General features: G+C 32.3%; 1 protein-coding gene and 1 non-coding gene across 3 annotated transcripts; one reads left to right on the top strand and one right to left on the bottom strand.

Moving 5' to 3' along the window:
- Positions 1 to 7012: 7012 nt before the first annotated feature.
- Positions 7013 to 7086, top strand: Trnai-aau. The gene has a single exon. It is a non-coding gene; the product is annotated as a tRNA-Ile (tRNA).
- Positions 7087 to 12069: 4983 nt separating this feature from the next.
- LOC119831174 (netrin receptor UNC5C-like) lies at positions 12070 to 21323 on the bottom strand. Of its 2 annotated transcripts, XM_038354457.1 has the most exons (13): positions 21052 to 21323; positions 20204 to 20580; positions 19664 to 19874; positions 19030 to 19229; positions 18466 to 18544; positions 17851 to 18033; positions 17566 to 17622; positions 17231 to 17392; positions 16584 to 16715; positions 16198 to 16342; positions 15348 to 15460; positions 14551 to 14799; positions 12070 to 14154 (listed from the first exon to the last, which is right to left on the bottom strand). In XM_038354457.1, the coding sequence occupies exons 1-13, from the start codon at positions 21125 to 21127 to the stop codon at positions 12989 to 12991; spliced, it is 3150 nt and encodes a 1049-aa protein (XP_038210385.1). In that variant the 5' UTR covers positions 21128 to 21323; the 3' UTR covers positions 12070 to 12988. The 2 variants fall into 2 exon arrangements, with proteins under 2 accessions (XP_038210385.1, XP_038210386.1); XM_038354458.1 differs by lacking the exon at positions 17566 to 17622.
- Between the last annotated feature and the right edge of the window lie 384 nt (positions 21324 to 21707).

Below are 21707 nucleotides of genomic sequence, written 5' to 3'. Positions count from 1 at the left end.
TAGAAAAAAATTGATCACGAGGTAGGATTCGAACCTGCGTATCTTGCCTAACCGTAGCAAAAATTTCTCATTTGTAAAGCATTAAAATGCTATAAAACTAAAAATTAAACTTCTAATGGTACTTACCTTCCTCGGTGACTTTTGTAGAAAAGATTTATTTTGTATTACATGTACATTTTTATTTATTATAGCCATAGGTAATAAAAACTTGAACTATGGAAACTTATGGAAATTTTCGTTTCTGACAATTTCAATACGACTTCTGTAATTGAATAGTTCTTCTTATCATCATCATCAGCCCTTATATGTTCCCACTGCTGGGACACAGGCCTCCTATGAGGGTTCAGGCCATAATCCACCACGCTGGCCAAGTGCGGGTTGGCAGATGTCACATGTCGTCGAACTTTTGATTCTCGGACATGCCGGTTTCCTCACGATGTTTTCCTTCACCGTTTTAAGCAGTGGTGATGTTATCTACATGCGCAGATAAATTGAAAAATCAATTTATTTCCTGCACTCTCGCCCGGTCTCGAACCCCGACTTATCGATTTTGAAGTCCGAGGTTCTCACCACTGAGCCACCACTGCACACAGTTCTTCTTATAATCTTGTGAAAACACGATTTTCTCGTCACTTAACCCACACAATAATCATGTCTGTATTTTATTCAGCTACATAGAAATACTTGAACAATAAAATAATTATCATCTATCGGTAAGGGTTTATGTTTTGGAAGAAATCGGGAAAAATGACGGCGGTGAAGTTTAAAAGTTTCTGGAGAAAGCTGGCAATACAATAACGGGACAATTTTGAAGAAAAACTTTTTGTAATACCTTTTTAATCCTTTTTTGTACAACAATACATCTTTTAGCTTTCCATATTTGAAAAGATACAATGTTTTTGGGCTATAAAGAATCTAAGTTTTTTATTGATAAACAATATATATTTTTTTTCTAAAACTCGTAGATTTTTAGAATATACAGCTTAATATAAATAAACAACTAAATATGATAATTGGTATATAGGAAAAAATTATATAATAATAACACGAAAACAAGAAAGTTTTTTTTTCTAAACTTTAGGTAGCACCATCTTTAAACATTTTTTATCTCTACCCTCAAAATTTCAAAATTTCCATTAAGCAAACTCAAAAAAAACTGTTTTTTTTTTACTTCTCTTGTCCAATTTAAAAGAACAAAAAACACATTCGTTCAATAGATATTTCAAACAAAATGTAACACATTTTCATGCATGAAACGTGTAAGTGACAAACATTAGAAACAAGCGCGATGCAGGTAACAGTTCTCAAGCAATTTCTCGGTCGTCTCTTTTTGTGACGGGTGGGGGGAGCTTCCCCCATATACTGCATATGTGTTACGGTTATAGTCGGGTTTGCTTAGAATACTGAGATTTCAACTACCTGGAGTTTTGTTATTTTTTCTCTATTGATAGTTTTTTTCGGTTTAAAGATTAAAAATTTATTTGTATTAACAGCTGTATTTTCAATCCTTAGTTATATATCCATTCTTTACTATTTATTCGTCAAATATCGTATTAAATTAATAATAAAAAATGTGTGCTAATTGACCGACTTTTTATATTATTGTCTGATGCATAATACTTTTAGACTACTGACTATAAACCAATCATTTCCCTTACGCAATATTAATTTACTTGCACGAGAACTTATATATAACAACTATATAAATATTAACTATCCATAGAAGTAAATGATAACGCTCCAAATTTTTTTCTCCTGGCGATAATAATAAATAATATTAAATGTCAGTAGGTTGAATTGTTATTAATTATCAAATAGAAGCTGCATAGTTTGAGTGGTATAAAAACTGATGAAAAATAATATGATGAGATTGTGTCCTGCTTTATCACTCAAAATTAATTCAAATTAAATTTGTTTGAAAATACAAATTGCATGGATATTAAACAATTGACGGATTAAATATGGACGTACATACAGAGCAAATTCGTTTTTTTTGCAACTAAACTCATACAATAATCTAGAGACAAAGTGTTAAATGTATTAATGGATCACTGAGAATTTAATAAATAAAAATATCGTATCTTCTTGTACAATCATCAGGGTAAATGACCATTGTCTCACAAGATAGACAAGTCGAAATAAGTACCGTAATGTCAAACATTATTTTAATATACTAGCTACTCTATGTACCATATGATGTACATATATATGATCATGTCCTTCAGTGCAGTTGCAGCTTTCTAATGGTGAAAGAATTTTTAAAATCGGTCCAGTAGTTTTTGAGTTTATCCGTTACACAAACAAATAAACAAATTCTTCCTCTTTATAATATTAATGTAGAAAAGAGTGATTCTATTGAAATATTCCTGGATAAGCTTTTTTCTTGTCGGTTTGTTTGTTAACATATTCGTTATACAGGAAAAAGCGAAACATAATCAGAGTATTAAATTTATCAAACAATTTTTTCACTTCATTGCTTTTATCATTTAGCTGTATAATCTACGAAAAAGAAGAATTGAAGTGTTGTATTTAAAACCGGTAATGAATAAATTGCATTAAAGGTAAATGACCGACAAAAATTATTGGATTTTCGTTTTAATTCAATCAAGTGATGCACGACGGACCATAAAATAAATACTTTTAGTGGATTTTATTCTCCATTTAGCCATCACTGAATTACCTGCATGCGAAAATGATTAACTAAATGTATATATTTTGTATCATTTTCAAGAATGACATGATAGAAATAAATCTCATATTTGAGAATAATGTGTGACGTGGATTTGCACCTGTATGTCACTTTGATTACAAACGAAAAGTTTTAGTATAAATCAATAAAAATAAGGATTAATTTCAGTTGACATTAAATAAAACAAACTATTCTTAGTTTTTATACCTTAAGATCGTTCTACAAATTATTCGAAAAGTAATACATACATTTTTTAAACGTTTTATATACAGACTACATAGAATTCCATAGAATTCCCTTCAAAGTGTAAATACGTAGACATGTCGAAGAAATCAAGCGTGTTTCCTAACTTCTAGATATCGGAGACCCTACAAAGCAGTCAAATGTGACGTAAGTGTGACCGGCGATGCGTGGAGCAATCACGCAACTCTCCAACTTGGGGTTCTGGCACAAGCTCCGGCTATAGTAGTTTATTAGAAAATTAGGAAAAACGGTTTAAAATGCTATTCAGAAACTGAGATTTGACAATACCATGTAATTCAGTACTTCATGTATGAAAAAATTATGTGTAGAATGAAGCTGGCAAAGAATGAGACAGAAATATACATACTATTTTATATATATTCATCTCATTCTTTTGACGATTGAAGGTTCACTTCTATCGTGTGTGAATCGCACACACACCTTTTTTTATTTATTTGGATCGGTTCACAGGGTTAATGCTCGGTAAGAGACCGTGCCAAGACGTTAAATATAAACATTTATACCCAGCTTTTACTCCATATAACAAAAAGAGCAGGATGTAGGCCCTAGCCTGTCACATGTCACTCCCCTTCCTACAGAGGACAAGTGAGGCGGAACGCTCGCAAAATTCTGCCTAAATTCGCGTTCAACGTAGAGTGTAAGACAAGTGCTTTTAGATGTGTAAGTTGTAGATTTGTACAAAAATGTTCCTGGGTTTAATCTTGGATATTGTTTTAGGATAAATAGTAATTAGCTTTTACTTATTGGTCGTAATTCATATGAAGATCCATTCAGCCAGATCCGAGAAGCTACGAAACTACTGTTGAACTAGTGATTTATAAATCGTTTTAATACAACGTTATAATATTCTACTATACTATAATAGAAACTTTACTCAGTTATACGTAACAACACAAGTGAAGAATCAGAGGCGAGCAGCGACAGCATTAAATGAATGAATTAGGAATTATTAATATTATTCCTTATATTTACAGCTCGAACTTATGTATCGATATGAAATACCCTCGGGAAGTTTACCTTAAACCTATCAACTGAAAACTATCAACTGATATAAGTAAGGTGAACCGCCGGTATATACCACGTCTGTAGAACATTTTCGCAGATTTTTCAACACAGTCTATACACATAAAAACAATCCGGTTGTCATTTAGTAAAATTACTTGCACGACTTACTTTACACGATTCTGCACTACACCCCATTGCTATTGGATTGTGAGTGACGTGCTGCATCAACCCCCATGTGGGTTCCCATCTATCTTGTACATAAAAGCAAATATTCAATAGATATCGAATGCATACATTGAATATTAATGATGATTTTTCTTGGAAAATGTGAACGTTGGGGGCAGGTATTTATGTTTTAACCTATATACACAAGTATACTACCTACAGTGTTTTTTTGTTTCATTTGATTATTCTCCAACCCGTAATTTGGTATTAATTTAATTGAAATCAAATTAGATAATAAGATGTCATTCAGTATCCAGCATTAACAAGCCCCAAATTTTTCCAATTTGGTAAACTTTTTCAGCTATTGCATCACGTCGTTTAGAAATGATCATACATATATATCAGGTATTCACTTCATAAATTACCCCTTACTTTTGGTCCAATTGATCCTTTAGATACAAACAAATTAAATCGTATTATGTGCAAAAGTAAAACCAAATATAAGTCAAATCTGAACTTCACTAAAGAGCTCTCATCCAAAATCCGCCTTTTCCTAAGTAACATTTTATCTGTGAAATAATTTTATATTCCCTATAAATCAGCTCAGTAGAAAGTTTTCAAAACCGGTGAACGCTTTTAACCAAAATGAATAATAAATGAAGATTCACAGCGCAAATTAAACTAAATTAAAACGACGCTAAAGGATGAGTTCATGCGATGAAACTTTCAAACAATTTTACTACTGAAAAAGCGTATCAGTTTTTCTGAAAACTCCCTTTTTTACTCGTTATTGTAAAGCAATCTCTTTCGACATAGATCGTATTATATGTTATATAATATATAAAAATACTCAACAGATGGCAAACATTAATTATTTATAAATATAAATATTGGCTCATTAAATATATTGTTATTTTCCCATAAATACTTAAACATTATTAAAAATATATAAAAACGAATTCTAATTCAAAATATATGATCACTTACAAAAAAATAAACTTGGGTATTTAATTTAAACAATTTATTTAAATATTGCCTAGGTGTGTGGTTACATATACTTGGAACTTCCCTGATAAGTTACAATTAATAAAAACTGCTTGTAAAATACCTACTCGTATGTATTAAATAATTTATTGCCATATTTATTACACATTTCTATATATTAGATTTCTATCAAATCAACACTCAACACTGATATATTTTAAATTATATCTGTTGAATTCTATTCTCCATCAATTTTCAGATTTCAGCAAATCAAACTAAGATCCCATCAATTTACACGTTCATAACCGAACTCAAAACCACTCCCGAAGATTACAACGCAAAACATACTTTTGACATAAACATAAACTTCAAACACCTACTAAGTTTTGCTAAGAGGTTTTTAAATTTATTCACCCTTCCCTTCACAGAGTTGGACGATTAAATCGACCAGTATTTAGGGTTGTATTTGCATAGTCTGTATTGTCTTTTCGGAAAATTATGGAACAGTATCTGTGCAACTGATGAAGTTCTACAAAGGTCCAATGATCGTACAATCAAATATGTAATTGCTATAGAAAATGCAACAGTAATATGAAAATCTAAATACAATGTTAGTAGTAAGAGCTAAGAACGCTTAATAATAGTATAATAAGTGGCCGATTAAGAACGTTTATTGTTTATGTTTCATTACTTGTAAAATACATAGTGTCTATGAGATGACGCTTTCATACGAAGTGCTTTATTTAATTTAACTATTGTAATAATTACTTGGTTAGTTAAGAATAAGATTTAAAATTTCAAAACGTGGGGTAATAATATAATCTAGATAATAACATTACAGGAATTCAGAGCCTGACTGACACTGACATTGACAATTTATGGTTTTGAAACTATTATTACGATAACGAAGTATATCACATACTTAATTTATTTTCCATTTTCCGATCAATATGATACCAATAGCATTTGTATCGTACTTTTTAAGTTCTGAATCTATTCCGTTCTGGCACGGATCCACGGAAAATCCTTTTGAAAGAGTGCAAATTGTTTTCTCTCTGGCATCAAACCAAAACCACTTGCCTGCAGTACTCGTGTTACGTTACATCTTGGAGATCAATGATTTAAGACCTATTTACCTGAAGCCTTTTGTCGTTATATCAGAGCATAGGGCGAACGCGAAGAATGAAGTGAGTCAAACGTTAAATGAACATCACCTTAAACTATGTATCAAAAGCAGTAATGCCCGTATTTCTTTTGATAGTAAAACTAACAGTTGTCAAAACTTCAAACGCAAAGTCTTATCCAAGACAAAAAGCCATCCTCGATGAGAATTTCTCATTGATTTTACTTATCTACCTACATACCTACATACTACATACATAGGTAGATGCAATACTTAATTATTTTAACTGCAGTCATCAATATAATACTAATATGGCCCTTATAGAATCATAAAGACGCTTGCAATCGTTTACTTATTAGTCATCAATGTCTAACTGAATAAAAAACGTTTTTGGTTTAAAACTAGCCATAAAGTTTATATTTGATAGTTGGTTTACAATTAAATTCGAACATCTTTGGCTTTAATAAAAATATGTAAACATTATTAATGGTTTACTATTGCATTATAAAAAAAAAATTAACTTGTGTCTGAAATAAAATGCGATTAAGTAAAGTAAATGCGACTACGGGATTCGGACTTACGCGGGTGAAACCACGGGGCGCTGGTAGTAGTCTATAGATTTTTTTTCATACATTTTCGTACATTATTTGAACTAGAATAACATTAAATATTAAAGCTACACCGAATCTGTCCGCAAGTCGTGCCCTTTAAATAACATTATATTTTTTAAACTAGAGTGTTCTTATATTATGATGAATTTATTTTTCAGTTATGTACCTATCGGCCCATTAGCTCAGTTGGTTAGAGCGTCGTGCTAATAACGCGAAGGTCGCGGGTTCGATCCCCTCATGGGCCAAGCATATTTTTTATACGAGCTTAAACGAATTACCATCTTTCTGTTCTATATTTTTAATTGTCATAGTGCAGGATTGATCATATATTTATACGATTTATACGCTACTAGCTTTCCGCCCGTGGCTTCGCCTGCGTGAAAAACGGTTATATCGCTGTCATGTCTCTATTTCAATTTCTTCTACCCTTTTTTTCGCGATAAAAATCATCCTATGTCCTTTCCTAAGTTCAGTTCTACCTTCATACCAAATTACATCAAAATTGGTTCAGTGGTAGGTTCATTATAGTAGGGATAATTACGCTTTAAACTTTCTTAAATCATCCGTTTTATTTAAATTCATTATAACGTTCTTATAATCTACCTACAAACCTAGTACTCCTGATGCACAAGGGGCGAGGGACTAACTACATCACTTATATATAACATAATCCCATCATACCATGAGTCCAAGGGGTGAAAACTCCCAGAGTTCCCTTGCTCCATAATCCTATACAGTTTCTAAAGCCTATTTCAGGTTCCATCTGTCACTAATTGCTGTCCATGCTTGTAAGTGACGTGTCACGTACTGCGCCGGCTTGTGATAGTTTACTTTCGAATGTAAAAATCTTTATTCAGGGAGTGTTACTTTACGTGTCCTATTGCTTCCAAACTTGAAGTGTTATGTTTATCTTATTATGTTAATTTCAGATATTTGTATCAAATTAGTATATGAAGTGACTATCAGAGTTCTGAATTTTTCTTCATCAGATATATGAAGTTATATAGAATATGAAAAGAAAGTCTAACTATTTTAAATGTCAAAATACGTCATAATATTTAGATCTTAGGTACTCTTTGATGCAAAAACAAATTGGATTATAAATCAAATGCACACTACTCTTAACAAGGTACTACGCAAGTATCGACATTTCATTTATTACGCTTAAATCATCGATGGAACTATAAATTCTATCATTCAATAAACCCAGTCCTTTAATTACTACTGTTTTATATATTATTTCTGTTCAATATATTTGAACTAGTGCATCAATTGAACAAGATATTTTATCGTTCAATAAACCTGGTCCCCTAATTACAACTCAACTCTTATTCAATACAATTGAATGTACTATCTACTGATTGAACTAAAAATTGTATTTCTCATAAAAACCTACTCTCCTAATTCCTCCTGTTCTATACACAATTATTACTGTTTTATCCCTGACAACAGTACCCGCTACAGTACACGCTCCACTAAACTGATGAGGAGTATTTATCATAGCTGGAACCCGATTCAAGGAACGAGTGTGTTAAAAGCGTTATTTGTTACCTTTTGTGATGCACTTGGGCCCATTCGAAACGCTTTGTCTCATAATGTGATGAATCTTTCAATGTGAAGTATTATGCCGATCGTATCGCTATTTCTTGTAAGAGGGAAATGTTTAAGCGGCTAATATTTTAGGGTTTTGGATTGTATAGATCTACTATATTATAGTTTTGTAGTTATTTATAATTTGGCGTATTTTATATAATAGAACAATTAATACATTTCAATGTGACACGGATATTATTTATATTTGTTAGATTTTGTTAAGATATCGATTATAAAGATAAAATTGACTAGAAATATTTCAAGAGGACTTAAAAAAATATATTACAGCCACGTGTTATTTACCAACAAATAATATTTACAAAGAAAGTCAACTCTTTCTTTTAATGCTAATTAACCCTTCAGTAAATGCTAGACAGCTACCGCAGCTCTTTATAAGATCACTGAAGGGCCCGTGAAGCAAGCACTCTCCAATTAGACCAGCCCTTGGCAGAGGGAAGTGTTTTTAAACGATTTCATGGCTTCGTCTAAATACTCGAAGTATCGCACTATGTTAAGCTGCATTTTTGTTTGTTATTTTAAAGATATGTTTGACATGCGTCACTTCATGTGACAAAGGTACCATCCATATAAATTTTTTGTAAATTTCTTTTGAAAGCAAGAATTTAAGGACTAAGTTTCAGAACTCATATTTAACACACCCTAGATAATTAACACTTTTGAACGTATATTTTAAATGATAGATAAGTAACGTTAAGTTTAAAACAAATTTTGGCAAATTTATATGGCGTCATCACAAATTCTTCGTTGAAATTTATTTTCCCTTTAAATATGCCATTTTTTTGTGGTCAGAAATGCGAAATTACATAAACAATATTTTTTTCTTACATTTAGCATAATTAGATTGAATAATTGGAAATATAAACAATAACAACACTATTAATGTTTGTATTTGAGACTACCTTTTAATTATAAGTTCCTCAAGAGCCGCCGCACCAAAGAATAGCGAGGATTATCTAGTAATTGTTAAAATAATGATACAGTCTAGCAGACATTTTAATCTATTTAATCCATACATAATATAGTATGATCTTTTCTATCCTTTTATAATTAGCAAGGTTTCTAGCGTTATAAAATACTCATGGTGCAAATTATTGTTGGTCTACGGATATTGTTTGTGTATTTACATATAGAAACTTTCAAAATAACAGAACGTTTATAAAATAAGCGCAAGTGAAGTCACAGACAACAATAAGCGTTTTTAATTGTAAGTATGGACATGAGACAGCCGAAATTACACGGGCCAATGAAATCACATCTTTGATCCAGCCATCAACAGGAAATCCTGCCCGGCCTAAAGGAAATTGTTCTCGAGTTTTCTAGAATCCAGTTGGCAATTAACTGGTGGAAGTCTTAATTGAATAAGTTCTTTGTTCTTTAAAACTTCATTGAATTGTGCCGTATCTATTGGATTGTCCGTATTGGGTTTAAGTGTATTGTATTGTATTACTAATGTATTTGGTACGGTCTATGTTATTGATGTATTAATGAGAGTTCACATCAAACCCTGAGCGGAGTACCGATATAAATAAATATAAAGTATATTTTCTGTACAAAACTGTCCTATTTGCAATACTTTTCCAAACAAAAAACAGTTCGTCGACAAAACGTTTTATACCTACCAGATAAATTTTATTAAATATGGCATATAATTCTAAAATCGATATTTCCCGAAATCATTTTTGATAAGGAATTAAATATAAGTTTCTCGTATTCTAGCCAGAAGGCCCTAACGTTCATATAACACCTTCATCTATATTAAGGGGTTTCTTTAACCGAAAGGTAATGGCAGTCCGTGAAATCCTTCCCATGTCATATATTAAAGGAGGAAGCGATAATAAATATCTTTAAAAATCTATGAAAAATTATGATTATTTTAATCAGTACCTAAAAATCAAAAAGAGCCTATTACTTATATTACATAAAAATTAAAATAAAAAAAACCAACGCTCTTTATGACCACACTTACAAATTAATCTTTGCTATTTATTCTCTATGCATTAAATTTTACAAAATACCAACACCAACAGTATAAACTATATAGGGATAAAAACAATTATGTGAATTTCAATGTTATTACACGACCTGGTGTTTTCGATGGTTTAAACAGTATTTGAACTTATTTTGACATGTTATAATACCAGTTAAATTTATTAATGAAACTAGAACAAAATATGGAATGTATCAAATTATAATACAAACGTACTAATAAACTGAACTAATAAAAATTAAATGATTACATTTTCGCAAGTCAATCGCGCTCACCTGTATACGTGGCTCGGCAATACAGAGTAATGTGGAAGCAGGTATTAATTATTAACCAATGCAATCGCGGGCGCCTCCAACCCAAACGTAAATACTTGAATACTCCGTATTTAGGTCAGAGAACATGGGAACATATACAACGTACGTATTATTTAGTGATCATACGCATTTTAAAACTGTTTCAACGTGGTACATAATATTAAAAAATGTTCATAAGGGAAATCAAAAATTTATCTTTACTGAGATGAGTAATTAATTTTGGAACAATGGAAATAGAAATTAACATTTCGTTAATATCTTTACTTGAGCAATTGGTGCGAAAGAATTTTTATTTTTTTTTATTTTAATATGCTTAGAAAAAGGAAATTCCCAAGCGGAAAAATAGATCGAAAGTACGGAATAGAAAGTAACCCACTATTTAGCCTTTTAATTATCTCCAATTTAAAAATTATGTCACAGTCGTTACATGGCGACATAAACCAAAAAACTTTCGCATTTATAATATTAGTTAGAATTTAATTAATATTACCTTCTGACTCACAGTTATGTTAGTTTCGTATTATCCTATCATGAGTAGTCTTTTTGCAAAATTTAACCTGTACAATAAATGGGTGATGAATAAAACAAATGTATTTAATTATATTTTATTTCAAAAATTTAAACTCACTACTCTTATACTTATCTAGTAGATACCATTTCTATTTGGTTCAGAAATTTTTACAACTATTCATGTTTGAAACATACTCTTTAGTATAAGCACTCTAGGCCTACATTTTTACAAAAACTTCTAAAATATTGTTAATATAGCTTTATACAATACTTCAGAACGCACGGTTATTTATTTGCAGAAGTATTGATAACCTGAAAGTTCGACTGTGCGTGCTACGTTATTGCAGTGTGCGTAACACAATATATTAATGACGACACATAAAAGGAAATCAAGTCCTAATTTCGATTAGATGTATTACACGGGTATTATAAAGAAAAAGGGCAATCGGATATGCAAAATGATAAAGATAAACCAAACCCACTGGCGTAAAATAAACGATCAAACTCGCAATTTTAAAATTAGTTTATACAAAGACCGATCTAACGTTATATAAGCTGGATTTTGGATTTACAGCCAAATTCATATTATGTAATTGGGTACCAAGAAATCACTTCTAATATTACATTTTCGAAGCATTGATGTTCTCAAAGAGAATCTCGCTTTTACGCCCATACAGAACACACTCACACACGTCCTTCAAGCACTTTCCTACCAGTCGACCAACACAATGGATTCTCAACCTCAATACTAGAATAGAAAAGCGGTGATTTTAAAAGCGATAAGCGGAGCAGAGCGGAGGGGAACCTAGAGCGAATGCTTAGCATTATATCATTTGATTTTGGTTTATACAATTTGATTGTGCATTATTTGATCTGGCTTATGAATTGTTTTTGTATTTAATCCAAGACTATCGAGTTTCTTGTTCGTTTAATGGAATTCACATCAAAAAAGAATGTTTCGTCCTGGTAGTATTTTTTTCCTAAATGTCTTTTAAACAATAAATGAATGTAACCTCTGTATTTGGAACCGACAATATTAATTTGTTCTGAATAATAGGGATAATAATTAGCTGTCTATATCTATAAAAAAAGAGTTTGTAGTATGAACAATTTAGTGGAAATTAATACACCATTACACAAGACAATAAAATTGCACATAGTTTTAACCCGATCATACAATGTTCTCTATTTAATCCGCTTCTCCTAACCTTAAACGCAGCCTTAGCAGGCTTGAAACACGTGATCCTGCGTGCTATTGTGTGAGCCTACTAGATGCAAGCACTTAAGTAGCGTGAAAGTGCTAACACACAACACGCTGTTAACACGCTATGAGATCTTACTATATAGGTTAGGTTTGTACTGAAACTAGGAGTAATAAACCACTTAAAAATAATAATTCCCAGTGTTGGTAGATTGGTAGGATAACATCAAAGTGGCGACGCATTTAAAAATATTACACAACAAAATTGAAATGTAGTAAAAATGAAAAATATTTGCTATTATATAATCTATGGCGTGAAAAGACTAGAATAAAAGTGGCACTCGTAAACTAACTAACTTAAACTAGGTATGCAATATGGGTCTCCATAATAAAGTAAATTGTTACGAAAGTATAAAACGTATTACAGAAGTGAATGGTGCATAACGAAAACCTTATTGTAGTTCAAATAATCCATTTGTTATAACTTCACCATCCAAATTATTGGAACTATGTCTATCAGTCTAATTCAGAAAGCAGCGTCTTTCGACCACAGTCGCACAATCCACACGGGACATTTCTCTAAATATCCTCGATAAATTTACTAGCATATTGGCGTCATTGTTCCTACAAATCCATAAATTCAATATATTCTCCGTCGGCGAACAAGTGTTAGAAAAATAATAGTAATACGACGACAGTTTCAACTTTTCCGCCAGCAACCTCCAATCGTTGCCTTTAGATGACTGACTATCCAATAATTTACAAAGAATAACTCTATCTGATTTCGTCAATACATTAATCCTATAATGATTATTGTCCAAAGAGTAATTATTTCTTTGAATCCCATTCCGCTGCGTATAATTATACCTACCCTCCTTTTTGGATAACGACGAATAATTGAAAGGATTTTCGAGGATATTAACGCTATAACCCATCTCCACGCCTGAGTAACTAAAACGCTTATTACAACTGAGATTCGAATTAAAATCGTTCGTTTTCAAATTGAAATTGACGGAGTTCGATTGCTTTTGTTTCTGATACACAGTAACGTTGAGTTCCAAGCAATTAATCGCGTCGATTTGTGTCAAAGCAAATACGCAGTACAAAGACCTGACGCTCATATTCCAGACATGTAAATACGAAAGTTCCTGGTACTTCGCTTCCGGCTGAATCTTCCAGCCGGTTCCAACATCCCTAACATTAAAACATAAATCCGAGCAATTTTCTTGAAAGTACAGCGTCTTTGGCTCACAAAGCAAAAAGCCTCCGGAACGTCGCTCGTTCTCAAAACACTCGTAAAAAGCAAACGGGGTATCGTTAAAAACGCGTACATTTAAATTGAAACTATCGTCGCCAGTTTTTATAACGAAAATAGCAATTTTCAATAATTTAGCGTCCAAGCCGTTGAAACTTCTTCCTACTAGAACAAAGTCACTCAAGAATTCACAAACTAAATATGCTTTGGCTGGATCAATTTGAGCGAATATTGGAGTCCCTGGCGTTTCTTGACCTAAAGTCAGAACTTTTCTCCATTCCCTAGAATTGACTTCTTCTGGTTTCTGAAGAATTGATAGTATCCAGCTAGAGTTTTTCAAAGCTGCACAATGGGGGAAGGTAAGAACAACTCCTTTGCTGAAGTGGAAATTTTTTGGGCCGCATCTAATAACAGGACTGAGCTGAGTTTCACCTGATAAACAAAAAGCATTATTGAAATTATTATATATAAACCTTTATAAACCTTTCTATGAAACCTTTATAGAGTGAAAAAGTTCTTTTATTTTAAAATCGTGTTAAAACGAAATTGAATTAGAGCAGACGAGACAGTTTATTGCCAATAATGTTACGCTACTGAAATAGTTCTAATTGATTTCACCAGACGCTATCTTAGTTGACCCAGACCACTGTACTATATGTATACAATAATATTCTGTTGTAATTTGTATTATCCATTGTCCATAAATAAGTGTTTTATTACATACATTTCTTTTTTATAATTTCACACAGCAAAATAGTACCATAATAGTAAGTGTCTGATGTGTGTGTACCTGGTGTAAAACACTCTGTGCTAATCTCCTAAACTTACCTTCTTGTAACAAAGGTCTATTCCAATCTTCGTCAGTAACTTCAATAGAGAACAGCTCCTCCTTTTCAACCACCCCATCAGGCACGAACAAACTAACGCCACATTTGTTCAAGTTCAACCAATCACCATCGCCAGTCACTATTTTTGAAACAGTCGTCTCCAAATATTGATGAAATTTCGAATTTACTGACGCGTTGTTTTTTAAAGATGGCGACATTTCTACACTTTCATTACCGTACGACGAGCCCGCTGAAAATAGTATCGGATTGCATACATGGTAGGTGTAGAATATTACTTGATATTATATATACTATTCTTACATATTACATGACTTATGGGCAATTCAATGGGCGAAGTGTTATGTACAAAAACAAACTTAATTTGGGCAATAATTTTTCAGAAAAATTCCCAAGCATAATTATTTTTAATGTGATAAATTGTTAAAGCCACTCTAGCTGAAATCTCTAAAATTATCCAGGCAAAAACAGAAAGGCATATAGTTCATTGAATATTTACGCGATAAAATACACTTCAAACACTTATATATTAAGATCATTGACTACTGTTAAGCTTCTAGTTTTTCTTATTCTTAATAAAAATCTTTTACATTAAAAACCATAAGGAACTGATGGTCTGGTCTAATCTGTTCATAAAACATCTTAAAATCAGTTTAATAAGCAAAAATCCTATTCAATAACATAACGCTTTCTAATAACCCCATAAACGAATCATGAATAGAACTATACATAATTCCTATACACAATAAAATATATGCCTTTCAATGGAAGGCAACTCACAGCTCAAAAAGCAGCTGGAGTCAGATATTTCCGACTCCACATTATCCTTGCAAGCGTACTTTTCCACTTGGTTCCGACCTGTGCTTACCTCGTGATCAATGGGTGCAATGTAACTGAAATAAATGGTATTTGGTTAGTCTGGTCTTTCCTATCAAAATTATTCGATGTTTTTAGAATTAGACTTTTGTTGTTCATAGTGTATATAACTTTTTATTATTGTTTACATACTCTAGAACTTGATACAAAGCATTATCTCATCTTTTTTAAGCGTTTTTATTTTTCATTTGTTTTGGGGAAAAAAATTAATGAAACGTCATTTTTGATGAATCCATCACGATGAACCACTGCCACAGCGCGATGTGACGTGAATAGAATGAAGTTTAGTTTGAAAAATCCCGAAGCCAAAACAGTAACGCGTTTGCTTTGGTACGTTTTTTTAAAGCAATAAACTATTGGTCATAAAAAAAAAAACATCTCGTTCATCCACTCGTTCTTTCAAGTGCGTTCCGTGTTAGGAACACGTTTGTGCATACTCATTCAACTATATTTAATTACATGCAAACAGACTTAACACTAGCTTATTGACACGAAATGTTAATAAAATCTCATTATTTTGTCAAAATAATGTGGTAATCAAAAGTAACTATGTGTGCCTTATAATTAAGGCACAGGTAAACCAGTTAAGAAATATAAATCTCTTTAATGGTTTTTACGAACGCTTAAACCAAATAGCTTTCTTGAAGAAGAGAGATATAAAAGACGTAAGTACACTGTACAGCATAAAAATATTCATACAAAAATTATTTTCTTAGACTTCAAAATCTAAAACTCCGCTTTATCTCCAACTTACCTATTAGCTAACTGTGGCACTTCGTACAAATGCTCATGTCTCGCGTTCGGTCTGTGTGTCTGTCGCACAGTTTGAAACTCTTCGTGTATCAAATCTGGCTGGTTAGTCAGTGTTCGCTTTATTACGTTACCGAAATAGTTGGACCCTACGGATTTACACTTGCTCGATTATTAAATGCGTTATTTATTATATTTAGTACATTATAAATTATATTGAGAACGATCATGAATATCTAATATAGAATATCTAGTACTTTAACGATGTAATTTCATTTCAGAAAAAACAATAAAAAATGTAATTACTCGCGAACGAAAGAGGAATTTGTGTATTATATACACAAATAAGAAATTATCTATGAGTAAAGAATGCATACAACATAAACATACCTGGTGGTGGTTTAACGTAAGGCGAATTGTCATTCATTTTTATTTTCATGTATTTTATAACCAATACAGCCACTACGATGAAAATAAGAAACGCAATTGATATAATTACAAAAAGCGGCCAATATGACGATCCTGCAACAAATGAAATTTGTAAGAACCTTTTGTGTTTGATTTATTAGGTATGTATAATTTAAAGAGCTTTTTAACAAATACAGATTAATATAATTATTTTTAGCAAAGATAAAAATCACAACAATAACCATACTATTTGGAGGCCTCAAGCTCGAATAACAAACCTAGTATACCTGATGCCTATCACCGAATGGAAACCTTTCCATACCGATGGCAATTTTCGTTGAGCCAAAATTGATATGAAAGTCGTATGCAGCATATAGCATCTCCAGCTTAAGAAATCCGAAATCCGAAAGAAGTCTTTACGGAAGATCACGTATCATGGTGATCTTAACGTCATACAAAATTTGTAAAGTCTTTACTGTCACACAACTTAGAATTCTGTACACACAATGGTTACGGTGTCATCTAGAAATCTTTCACAAAGCCTACCCGTCATAGAGTGTTAGATGTTTTATCAACATGTAGACCTCCTCGAGAAGTTATTACTACCACGCAGGTATCAAGGTCCTTACCGTCATGCAATAGGTCCGACTTAGAAGTCCGTATGCACAATGGGCACTGTGCGACCTGGTAATCCTTGCCCAGGCAGGCGGTGCTGGTGACGCAGCGGCGCCGTCGCGTCTGCAAGCAGTCTGAGTCGCAGCGCGACCAATCTGACCATTTAGACCAGCGACCTGGTGAACATGACTCAGGCTCTTATTGTTAATTCTTATTTGTTATTTTATTTGATAGGATATATTGGCCCCAACATGTCCATGGCATAGGAAAAATGGCGCCTGTGTTACAGATTTTCAAAGTCAATTTTTTTTTAGGCTACGGCTGATGCATGTTACACATAAATACTCACCAATTATTATATCCGATGATTCATCTGCTAATTCATCCAAAGTATCAACGTACACATCTGAAAAGTACTACATAATTTAAACCCAAATTATATTATTCATGATACTAAAGAATTTGTTACTACAGACAAACTAAGTATTAAGCTTGGTACAATCTATACCTATTCCTTCGTTTGTTAATCTTCCTCATTTATATGTGTTTAATTAAGTATTTTGCATTGTATTGTATTTTACCTATCCACATACAAGACAAGAAATAAACCGAAAAACACAAAACAAATATTTACCTAAATCACAATCAAAGCAGTCCTGCGTCTTCTGCACGCTAGGCCCGACACACGCTTGTCCACCATTCAATGGTCTGGGGGAAGTGCAGCTTCGGACCCTCCTCCTTCCTCGACCCTGGTCCCTGGGCTGGCCGGCGCAGTAACAGTCGCTCCATGCTGACCAACTACTCCAACCCCCGTTCACTAACCCATAAATATAATATCACACCAATATTCTTGATAGAATTATGAGTTAATTTGAAAAAGTTTAAATCGGAATGCAAATACATTTTTTTATGTTTATCCCTACAGGTCATTTACCCGACAGTAACTTAAAAATTATGAACATATTAAAATTCTTCTAGCTTAAAGTTTCTTTAAAATGTTAATGTAGCTGATATCTAACACAATGTGTGGCACAGAGTTCGCCAATTGTGAAGAAAAAATATATAAACCGAATCCCACCTACATTTTTTTATAAATTCCATACAAAATAAATCTTTAATTCTAATACTCTAATTTGGCACATATTAGTAAGCTATAACATTAACAGGGAAATAGCACATCCCTTCATAGCACTACTTATATTCTGTAAAGCGAAATAACATATTTATGATATGTTATTATTAAACTTACCAAAAACAGTTAAGAGAGCGGGCTCCGACATTCTTTTCCCGGCAACATTTTCCGCGACGCAGGTGTAGTTCGCCATATCCTGGAAAATAACTTTGTCTAGACTGAAACCTTTTTTCACCCTTAACGAAATCCTTTGGCTGTGAAATTATTTCAGCTAAATTATATTACATTGTCGCTTTCAGCGGTTGAATATTAAATCTTTTTCGCCTCAATAATGGCGTTCTTTATTCATATTGGGCTTTCTTAAAGCAGTAACTTATTTATAGTGTCCATAGAGTCATTTCAATTGGCTGGTAATTTTAAAATCAAAGATGTTTGGACGCTGTTTATAACAATATCGGTATAAGCAAAGTATTATTACGTATATTGGTGATTGGTATACCTACCCGTATTTTACATAAGTACACAAAATTTTTTCGTTAGCTCAATTCACCAATATTTGGTTATGCCCTATAAAGTTACCCATTCATTATAAAAACTTAACGATCTACGTGTAACAAAACATCACTTTAATGTATATAACCGTATTCATTCATAACATACTCTCAGTACATCGTATCTTACCATCAATGTAGCCTGCTTGATGACTAAACTGCCTTCCTTAGTAATCTGGACATTGTCATCAGCAACCACAGGTGCTCCGTTTTTTAGCCAATAAGCCTGTGCGAACGGCGCCGCCTGCGGAGGCTCACACCTGAACGTCACTCCACTGTTCAAGCTCACTAGCTGCGACTGGGGGGCTATCGTGAAGTGCTTCTTTATGTCTAGAAAGTGTTTAGCGTTGAGGTATTTTTGAATCAGTGTTAGCTCTTTTTTACTTAATTTCTATATGATGGGAGTCTAAATATATCGATGAAAAGTTGTTAATACGATTTTCTTTGGTAAAACTGCTTGAACAATATGTTTCGGGTTTTCATTTCCATGCAATAAATTCATACACAATTCCTGGAAAGTCTTTAAATAAATATTTATTGGTAAAAATAAATATGTATGTAATAGCACCGAAGTAAACAATAAGAAACAATTTCATGTTTCAATTCCCAATATCGTATTCCCAGATTCAGTAAAAAATCAAAGTATAAAACTAAATACTCATTTCATGAACATGGGTTTAGTGGAATATAATAATTACGCACTTCTCGTATCGAAATACTCGCGTTCTATATCATTTTAATGATTCTGTCTTTATTATACTTACAAGCCAATTCAATAGTAGCTGGTTGGCTCCAAATATGGCCACGACTGGTCCAAGCGTTACACGAACATTGATATTTATCACTCCCAAAGTATTCCTCAACCTTGTCTCTCGTAACTTTATACTCTCCTTCAATAATTCTGACACCAGTTTGTGGATCAACGAACTCAAAATTTAAAGCTTGCGTTTTTACCCCATTACAATTAAAGTACACCTAAAAGCATTTAGAACAATTTTAATTACCGTGGTACGAAGTGTACTTTAGTTTATCATGTCCGTAACTAGCTGTCTAATTAAGTTTTTATTCAAACTAGGACATGATATTTAAACTGGTGAATTATACATAAAACTAAGGTAATTGACAGAGAGTTCAGAAAACATTCCACCTGTTTTTTTTTCAGAGACTAAATTTACATCATAATTGTATTATTTGAAAATTTTAACAACGTTAAATTTATTGATATTTAGATAATTGTACGTTATATGAATTAAAGAAATGTTTAATCTCACTAATAATCTTGTATGGATTAAGACACCACTTACATCTAAAGCATTAGCAGCGCGACATTTCAGTATAGCTGGTTTGTTTTTAACAACATACGTATTTTCTGGTTCAAGCAAAAACACGGGTAAATTATCTTTAGGCGTATGCAATGGTAATTTATCGTCTATTTGCGAATCATCATATTTCGCCGTAACTGAATCTGGTGAATCTTTATAATTTGTTTCCTTATAATCATAATCTAAATAGCTTTGTTCTGTTTCATCTTCTTCGTCTTCTTCTTCCATTTCATCGTTACTTTCAAATATCGGTGGAAGGAAATAATCCTTTATTTCACCTTTCGGATTATTTGTAAGAAAATCAAGTGGCTTTTCATCGTCATCTTTATCGATACTAGGATTCTCATGTTTTTCGACATCTAAAATAATTTAGTGAATGATGCAATATGATAATAGTATTAATTGTATGTAAGGAATTAAACAAATAATGACAACAGAAAAAACATGAATAAAATCTATCATCATGGTATATTTTAATTTACTAATACTGCACTACACCGATTATTTTTGAATGTAAACTGTCTTTTAAGTTGAAATAAGTGCAGGAAATAAAATACTGTCTTTTAACATTTTTTTTTATTAAAATCTAAGATGCATTGCAGCAATTGCATTGTATTATAGTCGAGACCAGTAACATAATATATGCTGCATATAACAAAATTTTGATACGTGCAAGTTTTTACTGATTGCCATATTACATTACTGATAGTCATTATTTACTTACTCTTATTAATTATTAAAATACTTATTTACTTTTTGTATTAAATATTATATTTTTTTTATAATCGCATAATATTTATGAAATTAATTTCAAATAGTTGTATACTTACTTGTCACCGCATCTTGTCCGTCAACAAACAATACCAATTGAGCTACCACTAAATACACCAAAAAATTCACTTCCATTTATAGACTCAAATCCTGTAGAATATTTCAAAACAACAATAATTTTGCCGAAAACACCATATTCTTCCATAACTATTAATCCAATCACATTTTCAACACTTTATATGTTTAAACATATTCAAGAATAAAACATTGATGAAAATATTTCGTTTCGTAAAAGTTTACGTAAAATTGCGCACACTGCAATAGGTGCTATCGTCACGGGATGTAAAACAACACTGAGGGTGAATTATGGGGTGCTAAGAATTATAAGCGCAAAAGTTTTCTGCGCATGCGCCAAAAGTTAACCGACCCTAATCGACGAAGTTGCGGATGATAAATTCTGATGAATTGATGTTCCGAAATTGTAACTCGTTAGCGATTGATGCTGAACTTTTAAATAGTATGTAAATATTGGAAATTGGATTTTCGATAATTTCCAGAAGCCATTTCTTTGATATTCTTTAATAACCCAATCAATTCATATAAGAATGGCAATCGGGAGTTAAATATTAGAAAGCAATATGTGATATGAATCGTACATCAGTAATTTCTTTCACTCAACATTCTTTATAAGGGAGCTTTTACAACCCAACATAAA

This window comes from Zerene cesonia, chromosome 13, assembly GCF_012273895.1.
Source record: "Zerene cesonia ecotype Mississippi chromosome 13, Zerene_cesonia_1.1, whole genome shotgun sequence".
NCBI lineage: Eukaryota > Metazoa > Arthropoda > Insecta > Lepidoptera > Pieridae > Zerene > Zerene cesonia.
This window is presented reverse-complemented; position numbering and strand designations above follow the sequence as displayed.